Below are 19,715 nucleotides of genomic sequence, written 5' to 3'. Positions count from 1 at the left end.
GTCCACAAGCATTTGCTTTCTCCATTTCCGTTTCCAAATCCAAGGGTTTCTCGATTTGTTGCATTCATATGGACCCACGATTCGTCGCACACTTGTACTGTCATTTTGTCGTAGAAGTCGACCATTACAACGGTGATTTTGAGACTTACCGGTACAGAACCTAGACAGGTAATTGTACATTACCTAATATCAAATATATTATTGATTTTAGAGTACTTATTGACCTAATTGCATGATTTTTTAAAAGGTGCCAGTTACTGAAACATCATGTGACAGTTACTAATTTTTACTGCCAGTTACTAGGTTTTTTGGGGGTAGTGGATATAAACTTCATTAAAATCGAATATTAATCATATATCTTTACCATTTATGCCTATAATTGTTCGTCATCTTATTGCCAGTAATTCAAGCCTACCAGTGCTTAAATCAGGCCAATACTTTATTTTTAATATATTTTTTTGTGTTGCTAGTCGCTTAAACTGCCAGTTACTAGTACTTTTACCCTAATAATAATATAATAGGTACTTATACCTATATCCTACTCATTACAAGAGGTCCACCTATAAAATGAAAAAGTCAATTTTTGCTCATAATTTTTATATATTGAGATAAGAATCGTAAATATTTACAGTTATAAAATATAGGCAATATGTATTAATCATCACAAAGTACAATTAGGTAAGTCGTAACGTATTGGTAACTTTCTTTTCAAAATCACATTTTATGTAAGTACTACTTATCAACAATATTTAGTTATACCTACTTAGTTATAAGTAGGTTTCTTTATAATACTGGATGTGGAAACAATTATTTTTGTTGCAATGTTTACAATTTTAGTAAAATAAGATTAACAATTCCGTTATTTCAAACTTAACATAATAATTCAATCTTACATAAGTATACGATATTGCAGAACTTAATAGTTTTAGTAAAATTACCTACTAACTAAAATACACAATAGGTATACATTGGCAGCACCAACATTTTTCGTTTGACATCGTCATGCTTACTGGCTCTAGCTCTCCTCTAATAACAATTTGGCAAGTATTCTCTTACAACAGATTTGTACTTTTAACATTTAGCTACGATTTAAACTAACGGTAAAATAGTCTCATGAATACGGGGGTTCGATTGGTCAATTTCTGGGTGGCAGGTACTCTCGGGTGGGTTGTTGGGGCTGGTTGCCGTCAGCACCCGGTCTGCCTCCCGGGCCAGAGGGGAAGCTAGGGCCACTCGGCCTGCCAGAGGGGTAACCCTGCTGGGACGCAGATGAACCCTGAGATTGTCCACTCGGGTAGCCAGCTGGTGATGACCCTGGTTTGCTTCCACTGCCAGGGTATGAGGAAGGCCCTGAGCTACCTGGGTAGTTCGATGTAGACCCTTGAGATCCTGTGCTCCCAGGGTATCCAGCCGATGGTCGTTGAGGGCCAGAAGGTGCGGGGTAGTTAGCGGAAGGTCCTTGGGGTCCCGAGGCTCCAGGGTAGTTTGCCGATGGTCCTTGGGGTCCGGTGGCGCCAGGGTAGTTAGCAGAGGGGCCTTGAGGTCCTGATGCTCCAGGATAGTTAGCAGAAGGGCCTTGTGGTCCGGTGGCTCCAGGGTAGTTGGCAGAGGGGCCTTGGGGTCCAGAGGCTCCTGGGTAGTTAGCAGATGGTCCTTGAGGCCCAGCAGCTCCAGGGTAGTTCGCTGAGGGTCCCTGCGGGTAGGCGTTGCCTCCTCCTACACCAGGATAACTTCCCTGAGAAGCACCGGTTATACTGTAATCATACAGGTTGGCGTTGAGCTCGTATAGACTGGGGGCGGTGTTGCAATCGAACTGGTTCCACCAGACGCAGACGAAGACTTGCTGAGAGAAGATGGTCCCGTTGGGGCAGAGGAAGTCGTAAGTCCTGTTGTTGGCGCACACGTGGAACACCTGGCAGCGAGCTTCGACATCGGCGTAGTAGCCGGGGTAGGCCTGAGCGTCACATCTAAAGGAGGTCTGAGGGATCTCCGTAAGGATGGGGTAGTCGCGGTCTGGCTCGCCGGGGATCGCCGAGTAGTCTCCACCCTCGTAGGCACCGGTGTCACTCTGTCCGCCTGAGCCAGCGCCTGTCGACCCAGAGCCAGAATCTGACTGACCAGGGTAGTTCTGCCCTTGTTGTCCAAAACCTCCAGAACCTTGCTGACCGCCGAAAGAACCCGCTCCTTGCTGTCCTTGGAATGCACCAGCTGAGGTCTGCTGTCCAGGGTATCCACTTTGCCCCTGTTGCTGGAAGCCACCGCCGGCCTGTTGTCCGTAGCCAGATGAGGCGGTGTTAGATCCGCTAGGGCCTTGTGGGTATCCACCAGTAGTGGGACTGCTGGAACCACTAGAGCCTTGTCCAGGGTATCCTCCGGTTGAACCGCTTTGGCCAGGGAACGACGGTTTAGTCTGTTGGTTTGAACCAGGATATCCTTGGTTAGGTCCTGAGGGGTATCCGGTCCCCGTTGATGGTCCGGACGGGTATCCGGGTGTGGATGGAGAGCCTGAGCTGGGGTAGCCGTCATTCTGGGGTCCGCTGGGGTAAGAGGGGGAGGTCGGCGGGGCGGGGTAGCCGGAGGGCCCGGAGGGGGCGCCGGGTCTGGCCGGAGAGGTCCCCTGCTGGTTCCCCTGTGTGAACGGCTTCCCGGGTACCTTGTAGTCGTAACCGCTTTGGGCGACTGCTACTGCCAGTAGTGCTGAAAATAAAGATAAAGTTTACTTAGTTACGTATTTTACTTACAATGTTTTATTTTGAATAAGTAGAACAGATACTTAAAACTTGTACCTAAGGAATGAATGTACCTAGGTGGACCTTTGGAGACAGTAGGTAAGTAGATTGATATATAAATGACCTTTAAGTCAATAAAACCTATACAACACAAATTCAATGATATCGTGGTCTAAAACTCTAATAAAATATTACAATAGCAGTAATTAAATGGCCTTTTACATTATTGTTCTGTATTTCTATGGAATAAAAAAAGAGTAGGTAGGTAACAAGCAAAATTTATTCCGCAAACTTATGCTAGTAGGTACCTAGTTAACTACGTACAAACATAACTTCCCAAGTTATGTTGTCTGTGTCACATGACATGAGTAACTTTGATATTGATCTTACATTGTTCACATTCAATGCAGGGTTCATTAACTTTTTACGCTTGTCTTTTCTATCCTCAACGGCACAATCAAGTACAGCATTGAGCCAGCTGTGTTATATGACTGTGGTTTAAACTCATATTGTTATAGGAAATTGGTCTTAATTGTGTATTGAAGAATGGATCCTGTCATCCTGAGGTGAAAGTTCACTGATGTTATTGAGCTTTTTAAAAAAGCTTTCTAAAACATCATCATGTTATTATCTGTATCATAAGTCGTCACAAATTATATTATTAGAAACTGTAGCAGATATGTAAGTAAGTATAGTTAGGTAGGTATATATATAATAAAAAATGTCCAAAACCATTATATCTCGATATACGTCCAATACATTATTTATAATTAAGTACCTATTATTATGATGAATTCATTTTTAAGCACTAGTTTAGGTACTCTATTCTTACGATACAAACTTAACAGTAAGGCATGGTAAAATGGTATTCGAACTTTAACCCAAGTTGTTACATTAGTAGCCAGGTATAAAGAAGTACGTAAGTAACCTCCAGGCCACACATACCTACCTCGTGTACGGTACGGGTAATAACTTTACTACGAAGCCACAGCAGATTTGTGGTTTTGTCGTTAAATCAAGAAGGAACCAGTAAGTATACATTTTCAGGACATTTTTAATCTAAATACCATCAAGTAGTAAGATACTTATAATATTTATTATTTTTAACCATGGTGCAAATCTAGAAAAGTAGACCAATGATATATATATATATATATATATATATATATATATATATATAACCGACAAAATGAGCACTCAAAATTCAACATCAATCACAAATTACTAAAAAAGCATGGGTGAGCCAAGGCCTACGCAGAAATCGTAGCAAATCGCGCTAAGTGCAGGAAATCATTACAAGATACGATCACAGGTTTCGTGGATGATCAATCTTAACAATGATTGTGTGTAGCTTCTTCTTATTGGGCAACCGTGTACGTAAATTAGGGTTTAAGAGGTTACTACTGCTGTAATGTGATGAAATTAGAGGCCCACAAACACGACAGGCATTTTTTTGTCTTGCGCATTCAAATTAAATCACAGTGTCACTAATAATGAAGTAACTATATTATTAATAATTAAGTTTACAGGTGAGATAAATGATAAAGTGCGGTGGGAAAAAACACAGGAAAATGGTAATCTATTTCATTTGGCATCGAACTAAGTGCCTAAAAGAAAATCACAATTCTTTCGTCTGTTTTTTTTTTACAAATATGGAAAATTCGCAATTGTTTTTCTCTTAGTTCGTTACGTTACTTTTAGAGCTAAAATTGTTTGTTGTTTAGAGCTAGGTTGTGGCCACATTTGAGCTTATAGCACTCTAACAACGCATTCGCAAACTCGCAAAGTAAAGCAAGCAGGCTAACTACAACTTAATCGTAATTATGGACTACGAAGATCTCACGAGTCTAATTTGTTAACTAAGCATCTTATTACGATTTCCCAGAAGACTTAACTTGGGGGGCATACACTGGCCTGGCTTTAAATAAAAACAAAATTATGGTGATATGCACTTCAGGAGCGAATTCGATACATTGGCTAGAATGATTGAATATATCCTCATTGCTTCATAGAATACCTACTCTTCGTAGATTTATATCACAAATTTCCATGCGAAACCACCGAGTATTAAAACTTCGATTGCGCGGTGCGATGGAAAGAAACTACTGAATCGGGTTGAGCCTCTCAAATCTTAGGGTTAGCTCTACGCTGAGTACTAACTACTGTTTGCATGTTGATTTTTGTAATGTCTAGGTATAGTTGTTTCACCGCAACTGGGCTGTGGTTTTGACTAATTTAATAAGATATTTGTACATGAGACTTAACGAGTTTAGGTGCAACGGGTAGGTACATAGATACTCTACAAGTGGCAGAGTGTGGATGGATTTAAATTGACAATATTTTTATTAAGTATCTTAATACCGACAATACTTTATGTGATGACATGATCATATTAACATGGCATGGATATTGTTGAATGGAGAAATGGCTAGCTCAGGTTAGTGCTTTGTGTTGGTAAAGTTGCTGGATGCATACAGTTCTTCGTACTTCGTACGTGTACAAGTAAAGTACATAAGAATTTACCTACGTCAGAGACATAATAATATCACGGGTATGGGTAAAAAATCAAACCGTTGACACACGTTATTAGCAGTTTTGTAAGTATTTTTTCCTTTTTATCCCACGGCACGCGTCTTAGTTCTGGAGATTCAGAAACACAGATAGCATTGAATTTTGCCTCAAAAGTAAGTCCGGACAGTAAGGTTCACACAATAAGGACAGAATGTTATGAAATGAGGTATCTTTGCCAACATTACGGTGCCCATCTTATACATTTTTGCTAATGGCGCCGTGTAGGTACTTGCTTGACCTTTAACATTTGAGATTAAGTTGTTACAATTCGTTCTCATTGTGACATCGGAGATAAGTGGCAGTGACCTCTACAGATTGTGTATCTAAATTTGATGATTTTAAGGTTTCTTGGGCACAATGTTGTGGTTTAATGAAAAAAACCACTCAGCGTTTTATTGGGTGTAGAGGCAGAGAAAGAGGGTTCGACTGACATAATATCATCTGTTCCTGGCATATACGACCTAGAGCTTCTGATCTGACACTAATCTACCTGACCATCCTTTTACCATGGTGACAAAACCTTGTCTAGCTTTCTTATTTGTCACCGACACTATAAAAATGTTACCTAGATTTTATTTCTATGTAGCTCAAGAGCCTCGGCTATTAAAGTACTCGTAATAACCCTAAATAATTCAATACCTCTAAAATTGCAAGATCGCAGTCAGATCTTAGTTATTAGACCAAAGTATCTTAGCACATCGTTGCAACCCGCGATTATTAGGTCCAAAATCGTTTATAACCAATGAATGAGTTCAGTCCTAAAGGGTGTAATCTGTACCGATGCTTGAACTGTATCCTATATTTGTGAGGGTTTCGCAACAATGAATTAAGGACTTTAAGAGTGTTGGGATGTTTCGTAAAGAGTTGGTGTTGATGATGGTAGCAATTTGGACCGTTGCCTCACGTTTAAGTGTCCGATATGACCCGCGCTGTGAGAATAAAGTAAACCGATTCAATTAAATAGATTGACCTCGGTTGGTTTTTTTACAAATTTGTTTGTAATAGGCCAGTCAGTAAATAAAATATAAAAATATAGGTTTCAGATGCATACATACAACGTTTATGTATTTATAGTTATAAATATTCTACCTAAACATAAAATATAAAAATTATGAGAGATAATACGTACACGTCGTACACCCAACTTAAAAAAATATTGATTGATTGATGTTTTAATCAGTATTTAAATGATAAAAAGCTTTTAGTGTGCAATTATCCAATTATAAGCGTAACACTGCCATTGTTTATAAATTATTATCGAGATATCCGCAGAGATTAGGCTAAACAATACAAGTTTCATAAATATAAAAAGGCAGGATATTAATACTCGTCCCTTGTCCAATTAATTATTTAGGCTTATTGTTTTTTTTTTTGTAATATACTTATTTTGCATAGCCATTGTCTCATAACGGATACCCACACTATTATGTATACTATACTGTATAACTTCACGTTTATTATAAACGTTCCTATAGCGAGACCTTCATTTTCTTGGAAAAGATATCTCCAAACTACCTACTCAGCGTGGAATTAAAGGAGAGAATTTCTACATCTTGGTGGTAACCTAGTTCAAAGTGCATTGTTACAAACTACTGGTACAGAGACAATTCATGTTAAACTACATACCTACATAGCTTCATTGACTTATATATTACTAGCGTAAGGACAGGCCCAACCGCTCTAGAAAATGACACCCTCGCGTTGGCCCTAAAACCTCATAAATCTGTCATAATTTGTATGAATTTAGGGCCAGCGCGCGGGTACCATTTGCTTTTGACAAAACGTTCTGACGGGCGTATCCTTCCTTTTGAAATCATTGCATAGCTTAAGTAGGTATCTTCAGTAAATTGTAATTAAGTTACTCTTTCTTAAGTAGTATGAAACTGTAATGTTAAAGTAGTATGCAGTAAGAACTTCCTTAAGAGTCAAGAAATATGTTTATAATTATGTAATTCCTGCTCTTTGAAATAGATCTGCCGCAGCGCTGAGGACATCTTCACACACTTAAATCTTTTACAAATAGTCTTTAATGCAACGGAAAAGGGGATCGAAACCACTAATATATAAAGCTAAACTCTACAACGAATTATAAATAGCTTTTATTCACAACTAAATACGAGTTAAACAATTTCCCCTTTATAATAAACTGGCCGCGGAACATACGGAGGGGAAAGCGACAATAAAATAAACTCCATAGGGTTGAAAATCGAAGTAGCACTAGGTTATGTTCCAAACGTCTTCCTAGTTCTATTGTCTAATTTCGTGACGGATTCGCACGAGTGGGTCCCACGTGGCGGGAAATTAAATTTAAATTTAGAATAAGGAATCCTAATGTGGTTCACGATGCTACAGATGATCTAACCCGGATAATTCTTATTACTATTGCAGGAAAGCTGATAGTAGGCCGTGCATTCTTGAGCTTTTGTTTCTGGTCACGAAAATGGATTACGTCTAGGTGTTATTCTGTCACGCTTGGCGTTTATCGGGAAAGTGGAGCATCTAACTACCTAACCCAAAGGTTAATGTTATCTCATCTCTCTTTGATCTACATAGTTTTCCATTAATCTACTATCATCGAAAGTCGTTGGAAATTTTACTGTAAGACTAAAAAATATGACTCGTAAAACGGCCCGAAGTGAAATAAAAATATGTGTTCATACATTAGACACCAACGCGTAGCGAAAGTGCAATAATGTCAATATTTGCAAAATATTTAATATAAACCTCAGTATTTAGTATATGCCTATGTAAGTTTTTTTATTTGGTTTATCATTCCAATAATTTACTGTCTTTCAAAAATTTTATCAATATATGTAGAAATAGATTTTAGTTTTAGCTACCCTGCAAATGAAGACCTAATATAAAATTATGATAATATACGTACATATCCATAAGTCATTTGAAGAGTTTGGGCCTAAAGAGGTATATTATGTTAGGTATTTATTTATACTTCTTTAGGCCCCTTTGAGTCACTTCACTGAGGGTACATCTTATACTTAAGCCATTTATCGTAGACTATATTTTAATAGTAAGGTATGTCATCATCATAGACTGTATAGATCAATACTAAACGCTATCGCTGCAGTTAGCACAATACATGGAATATTACCCTACGTGTTAAGAATGTTGTGAAACTATAGAAGATGCACATGCACAAGCCTTTCCGCCATTATTTGCCTCAAATTGTAGCTAAATTGGTCACGGTATTTATGTAGCACGATTAGTTTGGAAGCGTGGATACATGGGTTTAATACCTTTATGGATTTTAAGAGCCCTTTTTCCAGTAATGTATTGAGCAGTACACAGAGATATGTCAAGCCGACTGCTGTATATGAGTTGTTTCAGAAGGTTTGGCCATCAAATAATTAAGTTTCGAATAAACAGGTAAATGGTGTTTAATTGAAAGAACAATCAAATCAATGTAACGACATATTATAGATTTGACTGATAACCTTTACGTATATCTCATACTATCTTATGCATTCGTTTATTTATGATTTTACGCGTAGGCACGTCGCGTCGTGCAGCAAAATTATGAAGCGACCATTACATTTTCCACTTTCATTGATTGTCATAGGTTTGGATAATACATACCTACTTATGATCCTACGGTACTTATGAATAAAAGAAAATACCGCTTTGTACAAATCTGAGCTTACATTTCCTCACGGCTGCTTTGAGCAATGACGTGCTTACGAGCACTCGAGGCACTCCATGTTTGTTTAACATCTGCACAGAATGCATTCCGGTGTAATGGACGATGCAGAACATCTCATTTACATGTCACAATCACGAGCTGCATCGCGGTGCTTATAAATCAATATTCCTAAGAAAGATGCCAGAAACTTTCCGTGTGGAAAGGTGCATGTGAGTTAATGTGCTGCTATTAGGTACAACCGCACTGTAATTTTACAAGCTAAGGTCAACTGGCCTGTGTACATTCAACAATGATACAAATTGAATAAGGGCAAGGAATTTTGTAAAAATTATCCCAATTTGACCATCAATCTAAGATTACCTACTTTGCAATTAGGCTCAATAAGAACTTGGCCTTTGCCCTGATCACAGATTCACAGACTAGAAATGATCTGTGATTAGATTGACATTTGAGCAGTCAATTGTTTCTAGATCTCATCGATTTAACCCCGGATTTGAGATTAAATTTGAAAGTTTTAGTTAGTTTAGTTTAGGTACCTACTTATTTCATGTATAACTCTAGGTATCATAGGTAGGTATTTCAATGTTACTAATTTTGATAGTCTTGATACTACTTACTTATTTCAAAATAAGTAAACCCAACAAACAAACTTCATCCATATTATCATTATTTTACGTTATCTATTGATGTTTTATTACATTCAATGGGATTTTTTATACATAATCATCAGGATTAAGGTGGAAGACACGACAGTTAGCTATTATTGATAATTATAATGACTTATCTGGTTTTTAGGTAGGTATTAATTAAACACCTCTTCAAGCTCTATGTTATTGATTAGGGATCTCAGAACCTAATGATGATTAATTTAACAAAACATCCAAAATGACTGTAAGAAAATTAAATGCTATTAAAACAAATAAATAAATATGTGGGGACATCTCACACACGGCCTTCCGACCCCAAGCTAGGCAGAACCTGTGTTATGGGTGTCGGACAGCTGATATATCTACACAAATACATAGATAGATAGATACTAAATATAAATATCAACACCCACGACCCGAGAACAAATATCTGTGTTTAAACAAATATCTGCCCCAGCCGGGAATCGAACCCGGGACCTTCGGCTCCGTAGTCAGGGTCACTAACCACTACGCCATTCGGTCGTCATTATATCATTATATCTCTCATTATTTAAATCCGCTTTTCTGGACTGAAATAATTCATTACAGGAAAATTAATCGACCGAATGGCGTAGTGGTTAGTGACCCTGACTGCTGAGCCGAAGGTCCCGGGTTCGATTCCCGGCTGGGGCAGATATTTGTTTAAACACAGATATTTGTTCTCGGGTCTTGGCTGTTGATATTTATAATTAGTATCTATCTATCTATATATTTGTGTAAATATATCAGCTGTCCGACACCCATAACACAGGTTCGGCCTAGCTTGGGGTTGGATGGCCGTGTGTGAGATGTCCCCACATATTAAAAAAAATAAAAAAAAATAAAAAATATTAAAATTAAAAAAATCGCAATGTCAATATGTTATATAAAAATGCCGTCAATTCACCCAAATTTATTTGCGTTTTATTTTTAATTAAATCTCAAAATCTCGGTATTTTAAAAGTAAACTTACACATCATTCATTGTAAATATATTGCCATCATTCATTGTAAAGCAATTAACTTTAGTTTAACTTTTAAAGTTTCGTGAAAGGCATATATATCATCTATTTTATAGAAAAAGTTCCGATTCATTAAACACGATTGTCCTCGTTTTAACTTAGAGTAAGTAATAAATAAAAAAATCTCATTTTTTTTAATAACTGTAATTTTAAAGCGCCTGTGGGTGATACAGGATGGAATTTTATTAGATGACAAACCAAGACCGATTAATATATATAAGACAATCCCTTCGTTATATTACATGTGTCATAAAGTTAATTTATTAGTTTCATATTAACATAAATTTAACTATTTACAGTTTCTGATATTTAATTTAATCTATTCATGTTTATATATACCAAAACCTGTCTTTAACGAATAAAAGTATGTCAGGCTTTCATAGAAAATAATCAACCTGTACAAATGGCCGTTCACAAATAATTCACATCATAAATACTACTCTTTATTAGTTTTATTATACTCTAAGGTAGTTATATAAATTGTTTCGTTTTAAGCCAAAAGTATATATTTCTGAGACGTACAGACGTAAACGGGCTAGTAACGAGCAACGTATGAAAAGCGCATATAAAAGCACGACCTCAAATTGCAAAATAATAATGATTCAGCACATGGTCTTCGCATTTAAACATTTAAAGTACAATTTTCATCAACCTTCAGTTGGATAATTCCGTAGTTTATGAAACGAACGTGAGACTCATTTTGTGAGCGTCTCGTCACGTTTTTATCAAACTTTAATCCCAGTTATAGCATACCTAATAAGGTTTAATTTAAATTAGAAAGACTAAATATGTGTACGGATATAAGAGGTAGATCTTTATGGAATTGTCTGTGAAAATAAAGATACCTACAACACGTGGGACTAAAAAGATAGTTTCGTAAAAAACGAACTTGCGCTACGCGTTGAACTCTAATGTATGGAATAAATATTACTACGCAATTTAGTCTATACGTAGGCTCAAAGGGGACTTATAAGTATGATATTCTCGCGAATGTCGTTATTTTTATGGATAAATTTAAATCAAAGTACTGTAATAAATTAAATGTGTTATTAGAAGAGCTCGTAGGTACAATAATAATTATATTATTACGTTCGCATGACACTGAGCCATTTATTGATACTATAAAAATATCTTCACTGCATATATTTTAACCTGCGTGTTAGCAAAAATGCTAATTTACTGTCATGGTATAGTGCAAGAGACCCCAAATATACAATCTTAATAATTTAGCTCTTATCACCTAAGAATTAAGAGCTTTAAAAAGACAAATAGTGAATCGAAGTGAGGCTGCCAATGTCTCTCGCACGGAATCAATGAACCATTCTCAATGACTCTGTCCTGATTGATCACTGGTTTTTGTCTTTATCAACCTCATTAGCATAGTTTATCAAATAATTGTGCATTAATTGTAGTGTATAACACGGATTATAGCTATAAACTCATAGTTAACTTGCTACTCTGCCACCTTATGCCGCTTTTTGTATTTTTATGTCATAAGTTAGTAAAATAGTATATTTACGTTTTCTACAAAAGAAGGTCAATTAAATTATTTAGGCCAAGCAATATACAGCAATGCACTTTAACCCTCCTTGTATGCAACTACACTTATGTCGTCCAAGTATTTGTAGAACTAGGTCACCTCGTTTGTAACCTATTACCTAAATTAACGAGCCAACTAACAGAGCCCAGCATCTAGCCCACAATCCTCTGAACCTACAACAAAGAGTGTTGCAGATTACATCGCGGTTCCCAGCACTGTTCCCATCCTGACGTAACCACATTTGCATCGAACTAGAGGAGCTGATGCCGCTGGGTGATGTGTGCAAGATTATTTGAACAACTAAAAATAACTTTATGATTATCGGCACCAATTGTTATAACCAATTCGTAATCCTTTTTAGTTAATTATTTAGCTAGCTAGTGATAAATAGGTAATCATTATGGTTCTAGGTAGGTTTATGCCATGTTTAAACAAGTTAAATAAAAGCATCAAATGTTTATTGAACATGCTAATTGTTTCAGAATTTGGTAAGTATTTTTCAGAACCTTAGGTTTTGAAAAATTAAGTTGTGTAGCAAATAACGCTTTTATTGTAACCGAACCCTGAAATATACGGTAAATCTTTCAATGATTACATTTTATTTTACTTCTCAAATATTTGATTTGGTAGTGGGCTACATAAAAAAATAGTAACATATAATTGATTGCGGCTAGCCTACACTATTACATCAACTGCTTAAAACAACCCAAGAAAGAATTATACAATCCCTTCTATCAAGATTAATAATGACAGATGGATCTCCACACTTTACTTAGTGCTTGTCAAATGGTTGTTAATCAAAAATGGTTGGTAATAGTAACATCGTTGGTAACAGCTCACTTGTGAAAAAGAGTAATAGCATCTGACCCCAAGGTCTTGAAACTGTGTGAAAATTGGGAAAATGTATGCATTTTAAATTACTTGTTTAATAATAGTGAATGGATATTTTATCTGAACCTATGCAATACATGCTTTTATTGATTCTCAACAGTTGACCTGGTAAGTCTATGGTTTATATTTTCGGTATTACCAAAATATAATGTTAAACTAGCAGTTTAACGGAATTTGGTCAAGGTATGCCAAATAATGAGCTTACTTTTGTTGCTAATACTGCAAATAATAGGTACCTTTAAGTATTCTTTAAAATGGATGTAGAATTGGAAATTCGCAAGATGTAATTGATATTGTAATGTTAGAAAATGAATAAAACAAAGCTTGGAGTGATAACATTTAAAAGCCCCTATTAATATACATACCAGAAAATTAATCAAAATTTCTATGTTTGTCTGATGAAGACCTTCTCAGAGGTCACCACGGATTGGTTGCTGACATGACCTGGTGACCTGGAGTCATCAGCTGTCATTAGTCTCATGTAATGTTTTCCGCCGAAGGCATAATTATTTCATACTGAATATTGATTTAACGTTGAAATGGGGGAAGTGTTATTGAATTGAAAACATAAGTAGGTATACTAAAATTTGGAATTGATATATGAAATAACGTGAAATGCTAGGTCATCATCAGATAGTTCCACCCACATCGATAACTAACTTATTTACTTTTGCATGAATAATTGACTTTTACGTAAGCAAAAAAAACTAATTTACTTGTGTCGTATGAAACTACTGTAATAGAATCTGTCCCTATACCGATGTAACGTCTAGTACACTTTATTCTGTAACCTAGACTACTGTCAAAGCACTACGCGATTAGAATGTACATTTAATTATGCTCTTTTGACCGGCACGTATAGCTCATGAAATCTAATCATAGCATTACACACACTTATATAAGATATAAGAGTAATTAAAATGAATTTTAGATGAAGTTTTTGATGTACGAGTATTAAATGACGTACAGGTTGATCACATTAGGCGAGGTCACTCAAACACGTAAAACGTCCTGTCTATTGCAAAAATGTCAGTCACTGCAAAATTTAGGTTCTTCTTCTTTAACGTGAGATCAGCGTAGACTGCCCATGGTGCGCTGGATGTATGGTCATAGATTTACCCCGATATCTAGGTATAAAACTCATACATACCAATATTATTTCCCTCGCATAACTTACCATTGGGATACTCGTATATTGTTCGGTATAAAATCAGTAGGTATGTAATGTTTTCCTTCAGACTCAGACACTGAAGATCTAAAGCTTCATAGCTAAGATTTCAATTAACTCAAGTTTACGCAGTAGGTATGAGATTGAGCGTTATGGGTCGAGTTACTTAGTGACCTTTCGAATTAAACTGTTGAGAGATAATTTTTATGTTTGAGTGATGAGAGAAAGGAAACGTTAAAGTGACGATGACGACAGATGAGATAAAATTTTAGGATTAGTGGTTCATATTTTAAGTTTTAACTTCTATCTGACTTACAATTTACGAATTTTGAAAGAGTTTTAATAAAGTTAACATTTAGTAAAAGTTTTTACTAATAAATGTAGTAATATAAAAATTAAAACGTCTTTAATTAACTTTTTTGCAAAAAATATATAAAAAAACAAGCAAGTACATTTATGCAAAAAAAAAAATACTTTGGATCCGATTGTATATCGTTGGCAATATTCTGTATATTTAAATGATGTAATTTTTTTACATTACTCGAATCGGTCGTTGTTGATTGCTGATGAGTGATGATGATGTGAGCTAAGATTCAGGTAAAAGGTACTTACTGCAAAACGTTATCAAACGTAGCATGGTGTTGGTGCTGCTTGCTGTTCCTTAAACTAAATCTGGAACAAGTAAATAAGATGTTGTTATTAGTAGGCTTAGGAGTTCACCTAAAGAACTACCATTTATGTGTATAAAAACTATAGGGCATAATTTACTCCGAAGAGTAAAGTTCGACTTTTAAATTAAGTAGCTAGAAACAGAATAATACCTAGATAGTCAATATACCTATGTATCTAATTTTATACATATATATTATATTTTAAAGACTGAGTTAAATCCAAAATCCCATGGGAAACTAGCTCATGAAGTCTGACAGACATGCGTAGCCGCAAGCAAATTTAGTCTTACTTTTACTTTATAGTTACATAATTATATTTTGCTAAATAATTATTGAAAGGTTTAATGCAAATTTTCTAATCATTATGTTGAAGTCACTGAGTACATGAATGGTCACCCGAGTCCGCATTGTTCTATTAGAAGGTTTGGGATGAACTTATAATCCTCTTTCAGTTCAAATTTTCACTTTGGTCTGAAACCACTTTCTAGAGACATTCATTGTAGGTAACCATCAAAAACACAATAGACGACGATGCTGTAGAGACAACAAATTGAAGGAGCTCTAGCCAGTCACAGAGGGTCACTCTATATGACGAAAAACTAAGTTTCAGAGAGCTGCTGCGCGAGCCACGACTCTATCTCGTGGTTTTAAACGTGCCGATTTCACGACTGCCCTGGTTCGTTAGTTTTTTTTTTTTTTTTTTTTCACACACGGCCATCCGACCCCAAGCTAGGCAGAACCTGTGTTATGGGTGTCGGACAGCTGATATATCTACACAAATACATAGATAGATAGATACTAAATATAAATTTCAACACCCAAGACCCGAGTACAAATATTTGTCTTTAAACAAATATGTGCCCCAGCCGGGAATCGAACCCGGGACCTTCGGCATAGCAGTCAGGGCCAGGACCACTACGCCATTCGACCGTCGTTAGTTTTTCGTCAGGATAGAGTAACCCTCCAGGGCTTATGCTGTAAGGCCTGTAAGTGATGGCAATACAGGATTAACATGACAAAAAGTTTGCAAATAAGTACTAAGCCGGTAATATTCACGATGTATTGTCTGTACCTACTGTAAGGAATGCCACTGCTGGAAAGTTTTCGTATATTTTACATAAGTTTATACCATATAGTACCTATAAGAGACTGCATGGACGGCTATATACCTCTATATTGGACGCAGGCAGCTTAGGAATACTTTATAAATACACTAATATACTTTAGGCCAGGTTTAAAATATCACAGATGGCAGATGGGTCGTGGTTTAAATCACCCGCTATACGGCTTCCAATCTATAGATTTAGATTCGATTACGATTTTAATAAAGGACCGAGACTTCTCGAAACATCAATAGTATCTTCTCAGAGGACGACATCGAGTTTTGCGGATTCGAACAATACCATGTTATGTAATAGCATTATTTCTCTCTGCTATTCCATAATTATCTTCTATAAGTACGTGTCTTAGCCTACATTATTGCCAATAAGCAGGTTTTTGTGTTAGACCATAGACCATAGAACAGTGCGTGACGGTAATATTAACTTCGTCTGAATAGAGTCGCGTCATTCCACAGGACTGTCCTTTAGATTTTGCATGAAAACGTAGATAATATAAATATTAAATTTACTTAATGTTTTAGCATATCAGTTTAAAGGTGAAACTTACAGTTTATAATAAAATAGTAGGAGAGTGTTTTGATTATAACTTGCAAAAACGAGATTCTGCACTTACGAAGTATTTAGTCTCGGAATGGGTAAACAAGGACTAGGACTATCGAGCCTTTTATTTATGTACACCTCTATGTATTGACGTGCTCGCCAGTAGTTCACTGATAAAATTAAAACCTGTAAGTTTATCTGTATAAAGTACTTACTTATTGAGTGGATAAAACTTTAGTAAATAAAACAGTGGTTCAACTCCTTAACTCAAGGATGGAGGGAGAGAAATGATGATCAGAAGTGGGATAGATACCGTCCGGTCTACTAGTCCTACGACCTTTCACAGGTAGCCTGAAGTGGTTGGATGAGGAAGGCCGGAGAGTATTGTGGCAAATCTTGGGAGAGGACTATGACCAGTGGACGATTACGGGCTGATGATGATGAAAAATCTAACTTTATACGTTCGTGTTACTTTACTCTTTACGTTGTGTCTCAACAAGGTATAACTCGGCATAATGTATTGTCGTTAGTTCTTGCACCGCCCTATACCCGCTACGACGTCTATGTTTTTTTACGTAGCATAAGCTTTTATAGAATATTTTCTCCCTAATAGAAGTTAATATGTAGGTACTAATATAAAATGTTATAAGATATCGGGAAATATCCCACTCTACCCTGTATTTGTACTGTTGCTACTTATAACATTTTTATATGTAAAAATGTTTACCGAATCCATGATGATATCGAATAAAAGTATACGTATAACATACGGTATAAAAATGAAGGCCTCGAAAATACGATCCAGCAAATTACGCTAAGGACTCGCAATTTACAAGACAATTATCTTGTTAAAAGTGGTGCAGCCTAAGTTTTCGCAACGCGTTGCTGCGGCGTCTTCCAATGAGAAGATTGTTGTCGCCGCCGGCCTGTCCTAACAAGGGGTTAGATCTATAATTGAATTTCACGACACTTTACAGAAACTGGCGCTTCAATTGATTCTCTAGCATTGCTCCATATTTAATTACCTAAGTACAGTCTGGGCTAAGAAACCTGACTCTCAGGTAACGTTTTCTCTCGAGATGGGCAGATTTGATTTCTCCTGACTGTACGATGTACGTGCTCAGTGCTCAAGACTTTATCCCTAATCTTTTTCTATATAGCGTGGAATTTGGTCTACATAGTTTCAACTTTTCAAACTACCCAACGAAAAAGATGCAGTGATAGGTAATAGCGTCAAATTAGTGCTAAACGGCAAAGACTACGCGTCGCGGTCTGCAATATTTTAATACATTTAACAACGCATCAGATTATTACCAACTAGAAACGTAATATTTAATAATTACCTAAATATTTCGATCAATTTATAAATTTTACCTTCTTAAAAATGGGTCATTTGGTATCGATATTTTGTAAGTGGCACTTTTTGTACTTCTTATTTTAAGTTTTATTTTGTATTGTTTCTATTTTTATTGGTGCAAATAAAGAGGATTGTATATTGTATTTTCATTTATGATTTATTTTTATTTATAAGATAGACATATTTCTGTCTAGTAAAATTCAGACAACTCCTTAAATATGTTTTTCTATCTGAAAGACTGTTCCAATCCAACGTACATCGTACAGTCTTAATCAAGTGTATGAGGTAGATAGCTGTATGCAATAAGTTTTAGGTCCGTTTTTGAAGATCTCAAAAATTCTAAGCTCCTGGAATGAAATAAAATACTCATCCTCCAAACTAAAAACATAAACCTTTTGCATAGAAACTTTGTTGGTCACGTGACTTTTTTACTATGGATTTTTTTTATCGCGAATTTCATATACTTGTTGACTAAAATTTGTCTTAATGACCCCCTGAGTTACCCCCTTAGGGCTTTGCATTATACCCCTTTTGCCATACCCTGTATATGTATTTTTGAATAATCAAAGCATACTTATAATTTATTGGATAAATCCAACATTTTTGCTAGTTGCCCATGAATCATTATATTGAAAATCAGTTTTTTCTCGATAGAATATTGTATGGGAGATCGAAAAGACAGAAATTCAATTTAACCATTATGATGATTTAACGTGTTTGAGAGGCAATTTTGGTTCTACAAGATTAGGCAAGTTATACCCTCCGTGATTTACCAGCATCCTCAGGGACACATTTATTTATTAATAACTAGATCATGAAATTTATAAGAACCTACTTCACCATATTTTATTAATTAATTTGGTACCTATCCATGGGGTACTTGCAGATTAATACCCATTCTTTCATGCCCTATGTAAAATAATCCCGATACAGCCCTACGTACGATATGCGTAGTAAACAGAAAATTATGATTTTATCACCAAATAAATCTTCACTTTATAATTTTAGAAACTATTCATATTATATTATGTACTTATAATCACAAACATATTCAAATTTGGAATTTTTCGAATTTAGTTAACCACTCGTAACATTTCCCGCGTGTTTTCAAATATGGAAATCCACTCACCGTGTACGTACGGAGCACTAGCGCGTCGGCGCGAACTGTCCAGAGAACAAATGAACGCAGCTATTTATGTATACTCTATGGTCTCAGCCTGCGAAGGGATGCGTTCAAAATTAAGACTTTCTGCAGAACAAGTAGGTCAGATATAACCTTAGCTGATCTTTATGAATCTAATCAGTGCTTTTCTAAGTATTGGACGATTCGCTCGTGACTTTGCACTTTGTAAGGATTAGGCGCGTCTCTAAGAGCTTTTTGCGATTTTTGTTTGCGTATACCTGATTACATAGCTCTATCTTATCTGCTGAGTAACTCAATTTAAAATATTTATACTTTCATTTCCGATGCCATTTATGAATAAAAATGCTCCATTGAAGATTTTTGGACCGACGTAAAAAAACGGAGAAGGTTACTGTGACTTGAATGAATATTTTTTCTTCAATGTTATTATATGTATCAACTTCTCTGTTAAATGTGTGAAACCTATTAAGGAAATAATATTTGATTTGTTTAATCTCCTGAGGTAGTCGAGAAAGTCAAGATTTCATGATGGAGATGGCCATATGAACTCAGTACTTTAAGCATGTGCCACTCCTGGACATAAGCCTCTCGCTACTTGTGTAAGGTCGACGGTCCAGCGGGCCGGAGGGCGTCCCAAGC

The 19,715-nt window shown here is 36.2% G+C and overlaps 1 protein-coding gene across 1 annotated transcript; it reads right to left on the bottom strand.

The window, feature by feature from the left end:
- Window positions 1-586: 586 nt before the first annotated feature.
- LOC119690877 (spidroin-2) lies at window positions 587-19,444 on the bottom strand. Its single transcript, XM_038107033.2, has 3 exons — window positions 19,062-19,444; window positions 14,856-14,915; window positions 587-2,697 (listed from the first exon to the last, which is right to left on the bottom strand). Exons 2-3 carry the CDS (start codon window positions 14,878-14,880, stop codon window positions 1,136-1,138), a joined length of 1,587 nt encoding a protein of 528 aa, XP_037962961.2. The 5' UTR covers window positions 14,881-14,915; window positions 19,062-19,444; the 3' UTR covers window positions 587-1,135.
- Window positions 19,445-19,715: the final 271 nt, after the last annotated feature.

Source organism: Plutella xylostella, chromosome 7 (genome assembly GCF_932276165.1).
Source record: "Plutella xylostella chromosome 7, ilPluXylo3.1, whole genome shotgun sequence".
Classification (NCBI taxonomy): Eukaryota; Metazoa; Arthropoda; class Insecta; order Lepidoptera; family Plutellidae; genus Plutella; species Plutella xylostella.
The sequence above is the reverse complement of the archived record's forward strand: the minus strand, read 5'-3'. Positions and strand labels throughout refer to the sequence as shown.